The 13,599-nt window shown below is 33.3% G+C and overlaps 1 protein-coding gene and 1 long non-coding RNA gene across 2 annotated transcripts; one reads left to right on the top strand and one right to left on the bottom strand.

Annotated features, from left to right (window-relative positions):
• Positions 1-8,887: 8,887 nt before the first annotated feature.
• Positions 8,888-9,588, bottom strand: LOC142225878 (uncharacterized). Its single transcript, XR_012719475.1, has 2 exons — positions 9,165-9,588; positions 8,888-9,097 (listed from the first exon to the last, which is right to left on the bottom strand). It is a non-coding gene; the product is annotated as an uncharacterized LOC142225878 (long non-coding RNA).
• A 355-nt stretch (positions 9,589-9,943) lies between these two features.
• On the top strand, positions 9,944-11,000 carry RpL9 (ribosomal protein L9). The gene is made up of 3 exons (XM_075295730.1): positions 9,944-10,091; positions 10,316-10,566; positions 10,622-11,000. Exons 2-3 carry the CDS (start codon positions 10,326-10,328, stop codon positions 10,951-10,953), a joined length of 573 nt encoding a protein of 190 aa, XP_075151845.1. The 5' UTR covers positions 9,944-10,091; positions 10,316-10,325; the 3' UTR covers positions 10,954-11,000.
• The last annotated feature ends 2,599 nt before the right edge of the window (positions 11,001-13,599 follow it).

The following is a 13,599-nucleotide window of genomic DNA, read 5'->3' on the forward strand; positions in this document are numbered from 1 at the left end:
CAAGTCCAAGAAGAAACAAAAGGAAAGTCTATATCTAACTTGCAATTGTCCTGTATTGCAAGGCTGTCAATGAAATACTGCGCATGCCGCGGAAGTTCCTTCTCCCAATGACATAATTGTAACAGAAGAGTCTGTTGAACCCAGGGCTGTGGAGTCGAGTCAATTTTGCTCGACTCCGACTCCAGCATTTTCCATCAGCTCGACTCCGACTCCGGGCAATATAACTAAATCTCTTTTTAATTTGTAGTTCTATTGTGGGGGTATCACAAATGGATCGATATAAAGTATCGTATTTATTTATGTGTAGAAAAATGGTCTTAATTTCACACTTGTTGCCAATTGAACTCTATATTTCAAATTTAGGGCAATGTCTGTCCTATATTTACAAATATATTTACAATTTTTGATGGCAATTTCGGAACAACGCATTTATGATTCATCAGTCGATAGATATGTATTAGAGGTATAGGAAAATTTGAGTCATTTTTACAAGTTTTCGGCTTAAGGTGGGTACTATGTTTGTTGGCACGAAAAAAACTTCACTTAACCATTCTTTCGCGTTGAAAAATGAGAGTGTTGACAATACATTTCGAACGAAGAAAACAGCTATTTTGGAGCTATTCCACGTTTATTTCTCCGCAATTTAATTGACAACATCGCCAAATGTCATACTATCTTTACTTATACATACGCAGCAGCTGATTGTTTACATACACGCATTCATGATAATTGTTTTGAAAAGTGTTTTTCTACCAGTTTTTGGATTGTTTTGCAAAAAAATCTCATACAGCACTGGACACTAATAATTGTTAAGAATAAAGCTCCAGCCGCTCTACCCCTGGTGTCTTACCACATTCTGCAACAGCTTTTACAACATGTGGTACATTGTCTTCTTCAGCTTTTCCAAATGGATACCGTCAATTTGTAACGCACATCAAAAAAACATATAATTCCGGTGTAGAAGCACTGGGTTTACAGAGATAAGACGAAATCGTTTTTAAGCATATTTTAAAAAAGAAATCTTCATCGATTACATCTGCAGTATTATGACAATTAGCTTCTTCTACTTCTTCGTGTTCTGTGCAAACATTATGTTGCATAACATTAGTCAATTCTAAATTAGCAGGGGATGATGATAAATGGTGGCCTGATTGTAGCTCTACAATATGACGCTGATGGAATGCTATTGTTGCTGATGGCTGAAGCGATGATGGTACTGTTGTAATAGGCGGAGTTTTCAACGGGCACCGGTCGCCGATTGGAAACTCCTAGAAGACATTCCTTAAGGCCGGTATGCACCTCTAGCGAAAAATTTCATTCCCATAAGAAATGCATTGCTATTTATGCTAACGAAATTTTCGGTAGCGTTCAATTTCGTAAGCTGGTACGCACCTCTAATGAAAATAACAGGGTTGTCAAAAGCATATTTTGGCAGCAAACATTTAATTTATTACAATCATTGTGTGCGTAAAAGTTTTAAAAGGTCTGTAAATAATAAACAATTTATTTGAGGAATATTTGGAACATATATTAACAATTTTTAAAAGCGATTAGCTGGTTTAAAATTTGAGTACACAGCCCTGTTTTTTTTGTTATAGACTTAAATAAATGTTTGCTACCGAAAATTTCGCTAGAGGTGCATACCGGCCTTTAGGGGTAAAATTTCACCCAGCCACTTCTTCGCCAGCAAAATCCAATTTAACAACATCACCTGGTAAACATTCCTCCACATCAACTTCATTCTCTGCCGTATTTATACGGTTCAATGTCATTGTAATATCTGGACCAGACTTAAGTCCCACGGTAGCTCCTGCTAAAGCCATTGTAGTGCTAGGAACAACAACATTCGATCCAGCTGCTGGTGATACTATTGTGGATGATTGTGAAACCACCATTGCATTAGTATTGCATTTGTATTACTAACGGCAGCAACAGTCGATATTGCATTTGAAGAATTAGTAATAGTGGCTAATGTTGGAGTAGTATTTGCTGCCACCCCAATGGGACCACTCACTACTTGGGCGGCCGTTGTATTTGGTTGTTGCAATACAATATTTGCGGTCACAGCCACTGTGGTCGTGGCAGGTGTTGAGGGTGCTATGTTCGAGTTGTTCACTGTAGCTGATGTAGTGGCTGCAATTGTGGGTGTCAGGGATGTGAGGGCAGATGCTACTGTGGCAGAAACGGCTACAGAACCAGATGCTGTTATATATGTTATATACATATAGCACTCCGTTATTTTTATTTCGTCAATCTAATTGCATTTTTAAATAACAACGCGAACCACTTTTGTATTCTAATTTAACACAAATCATTTGAATAAATCAATTATTTCTTAATTCACATTACAAATGGCGCCATGTTTTGAAACTAACTAATCTCAACATATGGAAGGATTTAAAGCCGACCTAATTAGGGACTATGCACTTTATGTCAGTTTTTCAACTCGAAAAAAAAACAAAGTACCACAAATGAAAAAATATTTCGGTAGTTTTTCGCATTTTTGGTTTTGTATGGGATTTCGCTTCGGAAACCGAACATAGTACCTACCTTTAGGTAGTGAGTATCAGTGAGCATCAGTAAGAAAAAAATTGAGAAAACTTGTTATAGAAATAAAATGTGTAAAAAGTGAAAAATTGCTATGGAAAATAAAATTTTGAAAAAAAAATATCGATAGAAATACAAATTTGAAAAAAAATTGTGTATTGAACAAAATTTTGCAAAATTTTCCATAGAAGTGATATTTTGCAAAAATTTCCTATAAAATAAAATTTGGAAAAATTTTCATTAGAAGTAAAATTTTGCAAAATTATCTAAAGACACAAAATTTTGAATAAATTTTTTTATAGAAATAGAATTTTGACATAATTTTCTATAGAAATAAAATTTTAAAAACATGTTTGTGTAGTAAGTAAAATTTTGCAAAATTTTCTATATAATCAAAATTTTGAATAAATTTTTTATAGAAATAAAATTTTGACAAATTTTCTATAGAAGTAAAATTTTGACAAAATTACAATAGAAATAAAATTTTGAAAAAGTGTAGTAAATAAAATTTTGCAAAATTTTCTGTAGAAATAAAATTTTGCAAAATATTGACTAAATTTTCTATAGAAATAAAATTTTTACAAAATTTTCTGGAGAAATAAAATTTTGACTAAGTTTTCTATAGAAATAAAATTTTGACAAAATTTTCTATAATAACAACTTTGAAAAAAGTTTCTGTCAATATTTCAAATAAATTTATATGGGCATTAAAATGGATCGATTCAGCCCATCTGCTAACATTCTACACTGTTAGAAAAATATGTTTTTCATATGTTCCGATATAAACAAAATGTGTTTCGGGCACAATTTTTAAACACAATATATTTAAGTGCAAACATGTAATGTTCCTAAACTAACACTAAATGTTTGGGACACATATGTTAATATGTTAGAATATATTATGTTTGGGGCATGAATGTTTCATAAAAATAATATGTGTGAATGTAAACATATATAAATTTACAAATTTCGAGTAAACATATATAAGTTGTGATATTTTATTCAGAGAGCGACAGGGAGAGAGAGTATAGAGAAAGAAATAGAGATGGAAACCGGGAGGATTGACGAAAGATATCATCATAACACAGCGAGAGAATCAAAAGAGAGCAATTTCTGTGAAACTGCTTGTGTGTTGTTTCGGAAAACTGTTTTATAATAAGGCCAAAAATTTGATATGCTTAAGTCTAAATATTATTTAATTTGAATACTCATGTAAAGAGAATAGACATTCGGAAGCGGGCATTAAGTTCGAGTTTTGCTAAAAAATTGAAAAAGTTTATTTTCTTTAAAATGATTTATAAAAGAAAAGTAAAAGGCAAAACAGGATCATTTTAGAACGATAATGCCAACTTAATACCGGCCTTAAAGGTAAAAATGAAATTAAGTACAAAACACGATAAGTTTTAAATGCATTTAAAATGGTGTTAAATGCTAGTAAAAAACTGTTCACGCCTAACTAAATTTATGTGTATATTATAAAATTATTTATGTATGTTTATATTCGACTCCACGTTCTTCTTTTGTTAGAGTTTTTGAATTCTTTCCAAAATTTCAAGCTTTTATACCAAAAACAGTTTTTTGTTACAAAATTGTTATTTTTGTAATAAAAACATATATTTTATCCAAAAGCTCAGTCCATTTCGTTTATATCAAGCACTGTTCTTTTCTGACTGTAAATCTTTAACCCTCTAATGGCCCAATTTTTTGGCCAGCTGAGTAAATTTTCAATGTTAACGACACGAAAGCAAGAAAAGTAAAAATTTACACGGTAAAATTCAGTATATGCTGCAAAGCCTCTTGAACAGTTTCAACTAAGTTTTCTTTTTATTTTACCGATTTTTGTTGTCTTAAGGTGTGTTTTACTAAAAGCTTCCTTACAAAATGAAGACCGCCTAAAGGCGGGCTTGGGCATTAGAGGGTTAATAACACACATTTCGAAGTTTCATTGTAAAAATTTAATTTAATAATATAAAAATATAAATACAAAAATTAAAAAAAAAAAATGGTGTTCGGTCGGAGTAGGGATAGAACCCAGGACCCTTTGCATGCAAGGCGGACATGCTAACCACTGCTCCACGTGGTCAACAAATATATGTTTCTGTTGAATAATGTTTCGTTTGCATCGGCTCGTGGGCGCTGCAAACTATGCTATATAAATGTAACTTATAACGATAATTGTCTATTGGTAACTATAACAGCTACGTAGCCCAGTGGTAGTGTGTTGGCTTACAAATTGCATGGTTCCCGGTTCGATTCTCAGTCCAGAAGAAAGGTAAAATTTAAAAATTATAAAATTGAATAATTTCTTCAACATTATTTGTATTACAGAAAAAGGTGCCAAGAACTAAAAAATTTCGTGGAAGTGAAAATTATGTGAGGGAATGAGCACAATCTTCTTTGGGGAAAATTCTTCCAAGCATATAATATTTTTGGCTCAAAATGCTTCCAAAAATATAATATGTTCACATAAAACAAACATATTAATGTTTCGGCAGTATGCAATAATATATGTGCTTCCTGCAAAATATGTTTGGAACATATGTTAGAGAAGCGATTTTTTCTGAGGGTGTAGGAAACATAAAATGATCTCCGTAATTGGAAGTTGATTTTCATTTACAGTCGTGCCGTACATTGCTCGAATGAATAACGCAATGGAAACTAATTTTCGTACAAACGTGTTTAATTACAAAAATATGAAGTGTTTTAAAAAATTAAGTTTAGCCGGAGTCGGAGTCGAGCAAAATTTTTGATACTCCGGCTCCAGCAAAATCTTCAGACTCCGCCTCCACAGCCCTTGTTGAACCAGTGCCAGTTTCTAATTAGATATACAATACCAAATTTTATTATATGTATCTCTTTCTTGCACTTGCTGCTCTCCTCTTTACACATTTAAATTGTTCCTATCATATGGACTTATACTTACTGATACTGATATTGTTCCAAATTAGCCCTTTGGCATTGGTACATTGACGTAATTCATAAAAAAATAAATAAAAATGTTGCTACATTTAGTTAATTAAAGAATAACCATAAATCCATACGATATTATATCAAGCTCATCAATTGTTCTAAGGGCTTTAATTCACCACCACATATTTCTCTTTCTCATTTATATCATATTAAACGAAAACAATATCTATTTCGTATTTGTTTATTTTTTTTATTAAAACGATAAATAATAAATGACTTTCGTCTTACTTGTTAAAGAAGATTGTAAAAGCTTTTAATTATTGGATTAGTGATAGGCTTTGTTATAGTCATGGCATGCAAATACACGAAATGTCTGCGTGTATGTAATCCTCTTTTCTATATTATCCATTTTTTTTGGCTCAACAAATGATTTCTCACCTGCCCAAAGCATGCGAACGTGTATTTAATTGTTTGTAATTATCCTTTGGTGTGATGTTGGCGTAGTGTTATGTAGGCATCCAAGTTTCTAACCCACCAAAAATGTCGCATTCAACAAGTTAGATTTGGTTTGATAAAATTTTCTAAGAAATAAAAAATTAAAAAAATTTCTATAGAAATACAGATTTCGTAGATTATTTTTGGCGATATGGACCAAATGTTGTGTGATTGGCCATTGGCTATATTTAACTAAAGACCGATGTGGACCAATTTTTGCATGGCTGTTAGAGACAATATACTAACCCACGTACCAAATTTCAACCGGATCGGATGAATTTTACTCTTTCAAGAGGCTCCTGAGGTCAAATCTTGGGATCGGTTTATATGAGGGCTATATATAATTATGGACCAATATCGACCAATTTGGACATGTTTTTTAGAGACCTTATACTTACACCACGTACCAAATTTCAACCGAATCGGATAACTTTTGTTCCTCCCAGAGGCTCTGGTGGTCCGTTTATATGGAGGGTATACGTAATAGTGGTCCGATATAACCCATTTTCAATACCATCCGTCCTACATCAATAATAACTACATGTTTCGTCTCCTTCTGGGTGTTGCAAACATATGCACTAACTGGTCCACAGTGTGGACAGGGTTTAAAAAGGGGGCGGAGCTCGTAGCCTGCAAGTGAACATTACTGATTCAGGCGTTCGAATACTACAAACTCCACGAGAGTAAAAGTGAGTGCTAAGTTCGAGTTTAATTGCTAAAGTGAAAACTAAATCAGCAAAAAAGGCATAAAATTATACATAGAATAGCCCAAAGAAAATTTTCACAATGTTTGTATTCCTTAAAATGGATTATTAGAGGAAAGTAATCGTGAAAAACGACGAATTTAGCGGCTAAACTCAAAATCCAAACAAAATAGTATTTGTTTATTTACTTTTTACCATTTTTCCATGTTCGTTTCTTCTTCTTCTCTGTATGTGACATTCACTTGAGATGTGTTTCTTTCCGAGTATTACTTTAGTTACCAACTCATATTTTGACAACTAAAAAATCGCATATAATGGTGACTCTGGTGCGACTTGCACTGATAGTTGTTCTGGATAGAACACCAGTGCAACGATTTTCATACAAAAGTTGCTATCAGTGCAAAAAGAAAACAGCCCTATTTTTATTTTCATTATAATTACAGTTTATTTTCAACAGGGAACGTGGTTGCAAATTGAACAGCACTGTACATATAGATTAATTTGGCATACATAGTTACTAAAAACTGATGATATCGTCAAGTATGCCAAATTTGGTTTAAATCGGTTAATATTTAGATATAGCTCTCCTATATACGCACCACTGATTTAGGAAATTAGTAGAAATGTTGGCCAATACCGGTTAATATACAATTATAAATATCTCATATAAATTCAAATTTCTTCCCATGTTATTAGCCTTGAAAAAACATATTTCACTATGAAACATGAGCTAAATTGCGATTTTTCTTTTTGTTGTGATGGCCAGGCTGCATTTAGTGTCGTGGTCATCAAATTCCAGATGAAAATCTTGAAAGAGTATTCTTAGGAACAACTTCTTTAACAAATGACTTCAAATTATATAACCTTACTTTCTATCGACTGGCATAGTTTCCTTTTAAAAAATGTACAGCAAGTCAATTTTCTAGGTTGTTAATATGTGGACACCAGGCGTTGGTTAGTGTCCTGAGCTCCAGTTTCAACACTGAAATCCGGAATTTGACTGGGAACCGAGCTGATTTGGAACATAAGTTATACCTCAAAAATTTTCGTATTGATGTCAGCTATCATGTTCCTTTGTCCAATTTTTCTAGGTTTTTAATATGTGGACACTAGGCTGGATTTAGTGTCCTGGTCACCTGATTCCGATGGAAACCTTCAATGGGTGAACCCCGGAACAAATTCTTTGAAAAATTTATTACTGAAAATTATGCCCTATTTCATTTCCTAACATTGGGAGATGTTTTCCTTTCAAAAAATGTACAGCAAGTCAGCCGTCGCTGGGTTTTTTGTCCTGCCCTCCAGTTGATGGAATTAAAATCTAGAATTTAATAAGGAACGGAGCAGATTTGGAACATGTGTGATAGCTCAAAATGTCCAAATTTTCTAGATTTTTAATATGTGGACACCAGGCGCTGGTTAGTGTCCTGACCACCAGTTTCAACACTGAAATCTGGAATTTGACAAGGAACCGAGCTGATTTGGATCATGTGTGATACATCAAAATGTTCGTATTGATGTCGCTTATCACAATGGACTGAATAGTCTAAGTGAGCCTGAATCTTAATCGGGCTGCCACTTTAACCTTTCGTATTGATGTCAGCTTTCATGTTCCTTTGTCAAAATTTTCTAGGTTTTTAGTATGTGTCCTCCAGGCTGGATTTAGTGTCCTAAACTTGGAGTTGCACATAGAAATCATTGATTTCTGAAGCAAACTAAGTGATTTGGCAATGAGTCAATCCTTAAATTGTAGCAAAGAATCAGTCTACATGTCTAGAACTTCCTAAGCATTTTGTTTTGTTATCGAAAATTAGCGACGTCGCTGCTAACTTCACAGAGGTGAGATTTTGTTGAAATCCTCTACGAGCCAGGTGATATTTGATCTAGGAAGATACCGGCCAAAATCCTCGTTCACGAGGATTTCGTGTCTAGTGCAAACGTAGTATTAAAAAGTCACCTTATAATTGCACTCATGTGATGTTTTTTTTTGTAGTAACTTGACGTGGTACATCTTCTCAATAGTGACGGCGTTTTTACGACGAGTTTTGGATATCGTAAACGACTGTTTTCGTCGTGGCAGAGATTCTCAGAAAATGTTGGCAGGGAACCCTACGAAAAAGTTTCTCATCAGTGCAATTATTAGGTGCCTATTTAGATCAATTTCGAAGGACGCCAATAAGAACCCCTGCAAAGTATCAGAAAAAGTGCATTTTAAGGTAATTGTAGAAGAATCATTGTGGTCAAGTAAAACACGATTGTGTAGATGTTTATTGATTTGATTAAACATTTATAGTTTCTTATAAATATAACATTTTTCGGTTTATCTCATCACATTTAACATAATTTTTTGCATTAACAAAAGAATGATGTTGAGTTTTAAGTAGCAAGTTACATATTGCAGCGTCTATCAGCCAGTTTGTTTATTTTCGATGGAGACAGCGTGCCTGGAAAAATGTTTGAAAAACGATCACTTTATTCTATTTGGAAAGTCGAAAATTGTTCACCATATACCTTTCACAATTTTAAGCGTAATATCTATGTTTTCAGAACTTTATTTTCGTTTTTATTTAAATAAAATATAACAAGCTGGTTGCGCTTGGCGTTTCACAAAAAATAAAATGGCTCTTCTAACAGTAGTGATGGCAAAATACTTTCATGTACATTTTGTACTTTTTGATATGCTTCCCCATCACAGTTCGCGATGGTTGTGGTGCCATTTACGAGTCTGTGGTAGCGATGAGGATGAAATGGAACTTTGAAATGCTGGCAGGGAAGTAGGAAAAGAAACATTGGGACACTTTTCATTTCACGGTGAATATTATGGATTTAAAACAAATTAAATATAAGCTATTGATTTCTTTTGACTTAAGATAAGTTTGGAGAAAACAATTGAGTTCCATTTTACTCAAATATATCAAATCACACACAAACCCGTATGTGCAGAGGCACACAAACAAATTCATCTACAATGAAAATTGGGACAGGGTTGCACTTTTATTACTAAAACCACAATTGAACAATCGGTATAAAGGTTTCTGAAAGCGATTTCGTTGAAATCCTCTACAATCCAATATTTGCCTATTGCAAATCTACTGAAATCTAGGAGAATTTCATCCAAAATCCTCTTTTACGAGGATTTCGTGCCTAGTGCGAACGTAGTATTATGTTTGTGTTGCAGCCAATCTCTTTCAAAATTCTTTATACTGCCGTGTGCAACTGTGGTTTTAATTCGAAATAGTCTTTATATGTTGTGTACGTATCGAGTCAGTCACGCAAATGCTTTCGTTTAGGCAAATCACAACGGTTTTTAGCAAATTCAGCTTAAAAATATCTTTCCTTATCGAATTGGTTGCGTTGTTCGATAAAATGTGGCAACTACAAAGATACGTCAAAAAAATACTTTTTTCTCTCCGCCTTTTTCCGGTTGGTCTTAATACCGTAAGTTCGAGTATTTTGTTTTGGAATAATTTCATAGCGATTAATCGTATTATGCTGATACTATATAATGTCTAATATGTCAAATTTCCTAACAATGACATGTTCACATTGTGGGAAAGAATGTATTTCGTTAAAAAAAAAATAAAAATATGTGAAAACATATCAAGGAGTTTATGCACAACTTGTTGGTTTTTTATAATACATAGACAGTTGTTTATTTTTAGAGTTTGCATCATGAGGACGATCAACTCCAATCAGTGCGTTAAGATCCCCAAAAATATCAAAGCATCGGTAAAGGCTCGAGTTGTTACTATCACCGGACCTAGGGGTGTGCTCAAACGTAGTTTCAAACATTTAGCTTTGGATATGTATATGGTAAACAAACGTACCCTTAAAGTTGAAAAATGGTTTGGAGCTAAAAAAGAACTTGCTGCAGTTCGCACTGTATGCAGTCACATCGAAAATATGATCAAAGGTATGCATTTAGTGACTGTCATAATTCCACAAACATGCTAACCATTAAATATTAGGTGTTACTGTTGGCTTTCAATATAAGATGCGTGCTGTCTACGCCCATTTCCCCATAAATTGCGTTACATCTGAGGGAAATACTGTAATAGAAATCCGTAACTTCTTGGGAGAGAAGTACATTCGACGTGTCCAAATGGCTCCTGGAGTAACCGTTGTCAACTCTACGGCACAAAAAGATGAACTTATTGTTGAAGGTAATGACATTGAAGCTGTATCTGGGTCTGCTGCCTTAATCCAGCAGTCAACAACAGTAAAGAACAAAGATATCCGTAAGTTCTTGGATGGTTTATACGTTTCAGAGAAGACAACTGTCGTCAAGGAAGAGGCATAAAATTTTGATTGATGTCTTAAGAAATAAAAAAGCCTTGTACAAATCAAGTATTTTTCGTCTTACATGTCATGTTTTTTAAGGGTTCTTCATATTTGGCAAAGTTGTTCACTTAAGTCGATTTCACATGCTTTTATTTATATGCAAGTGTTTTAATAGGTAACGAAACAACGGAAACTTTATTTTTGAAAGGCTGCATCTTAAAAGAAGTAATTACAAAAATTTATTTTGCTGCAATTGTCTAAAATTTCGTTTTGGAGAAATCGCAACCGTACACTGTATACAAAAGTCTGATAAAAACGGCAGTCGATGTTTTCTGTTATAAGGTGAATATTAAGTTTGAGTTTAAGGTGGGTATTAAGTTCGAGTTTAAGGTGAGTATTAAGTTCGAGTTTAGCCGCTAAAATCGCTAAAGTGAAAACTAAATCAGTAAAACAAAGGCATACAATTATACATATTTGTTGCAAATTTTATTACATCTTGATGGGGAATCGCCTAAAGCAAATTTTCACAAAGTTTGTATTTAATAATCCATTTTAAGTAATACAAACTTTGTGAAAATTTGCTTTAGGCGATTCCCCATCAAGATGTAATAAAATTTGCAACAAATATGTATAATTGTATGCCTTTGTTTTACTGATTTAGTTTTCACTTTAGCGATTTTAGCGGCTAAACTCGAACTTAATACTCACCTTTAGCCTCTAAAATTCGTCATTTTTTCACGAATACTTATCTTTTATAATCCATTTTAATGAATACAAACTTTGTGAAAATTTGCTTTGGGATATTCCCCATCAAGTTATAATGAAACCTGCAACAAATATGTATCATTTTATGACTTTTACTGATTTACTTTTCACTTTAGTGAAAATTAGCGGCTAAACTCGAACTTGATACTCAACCATATGCAAGACACACCAGTTTTTATTGTGTTACAATGGCCCCTAGTTTACATTTTTTGCTTGTTTAAGCGTACATATCTAATGGCAATAGAGTCGTTCTATCATGTTTTTGCCATTGACAAGGAAAGTTTACACATTAACATGACTTAAACTCATTTCACAGAATACATCCTGGCAAAGCTTAGTAGAACGGGCGGGTATGTCATTGAAACACGACTTCTTCCCAATGGAATAAAATCCTACTCGAATCGCCTTTGTACAGTCCCAAGTCAAGTTTAACGTAAAATACTAGGTTAAATATTTTGGAAAAATAAAAAGTAAAGGAAATAGAAAGAACAACAAATGTAAATTCCTAAGTTTCTGAACCTGAAATGTAAATTTGTAAGTTGAGCAATTTTGAATTTGTATCCCTCTGTTAAGTAGTAAATAACATTTCTTTAATGTAAGAAATCCCTACAAAAATCAAGAAAATGGCCAGTAGTAACTTGCACGAGTAGAGAAAACCGACAAAGTCGCGAAAAGTTGCATTAAAATTATTTACAGCCAAGCAAAAATGTTGGTCTTCGAAAAGCCACCACACAAAACACAATTGCAAATACCATTCCATTACTTTCGTTCAACTAACATAACTGCATCTACTGTTAGGGTTATTACTATTATGCTGTTGGAAGTGTCTAAAGGTTGTTGCAAACAACAAATCGGCGTAACATTGCGTCCACTAGCAACCTTTAAGAACCTATTTAATTTTGAGCATACGAAACGCTACCAGAAGGGCAAAAGTTTTCGAATATGTTGAACAATTTATCATTCTTATAATTGTATATCAGTAAATGTGAGGCTCAGTATAGAAAGTATGGAATTTAATAAAACTCTCCAATAAAAAAAATACTTTCTTCCAGAACGAAATTTTAGGCAAACGTTATTTTTAAGAGCAAAATTCGATAAATCGACCACGTAAGGCTTTGATTTGCTTAAATAAATGGAAAAATAAAAAATAAGCCCGAATTTATTACAATCCTTGCAACAACTTCCTTTAATCTTTTTTATTTTCTTTTAAATCGAAGCATCGGTACCAGTCCGGTGATATGTTGTCCAGTGACAATTTGCATCATAATACTTAAAACTAATGTGAATACAATATTCTCAATAGCTGAAAAACTACACGCACATTTCTTTACCTAAACACAAAAAAAAAACGCAATGGGGGTATTATCAGTGATGATGCAAAAACAAAGTTAATTGTTATAATTAAAATACTGAATTAATTTACTTTTAAAAGCGCTTAGACTTACGGAAAAGTTCTTATAATGTAATTCGATAAATCGACCACGTAAGGCTTTGATTTGCTTAAATAAATGGAAAAATAAAAAATAAGCCCGAATTTATTACAATCCTTGCAACAACTTCCTTTAATCTTTTTTATTTTCTTTTAAATCGAAGCATCGGTACCAGTCCGGTGATATGTCGTCCAGTGACAATTTGCATATTTAAGCAGTTCTTTATATCACATACACATATACTGTCAGGGTATTGAGAAATAATTAGATCATGAAGCGTGCTAAAATATATATATATGGTTTACCGGTGTGGTACTTTCCTTAATTGTAATCATGACATTTCGGTAAAATCCAAATGTTAGAGCAAAAGCTCAATTTTATACCATAAATCGAGATCGTTGACAAACTAATCCAAAGAAAAACTCGGCGTCGTTGCAAACATCAAAGATTGGGGTTATACACAAATTTTT

Source organism: Haematobia irritans, chromosome 2 (assembly GCF_050003625.1).
Source record: "Haematobia irritans isolate KBUSLIRL chromosome 2, ASM5000362v1, whole genome shotgun sequence".
Taxonomy (NCBI): domain Eukaryota; kingdom Metazoa; phylum Arthropoda; class Insecta; order Diptera; family Muscidae; genus Haematobia; species Haematobia irritans.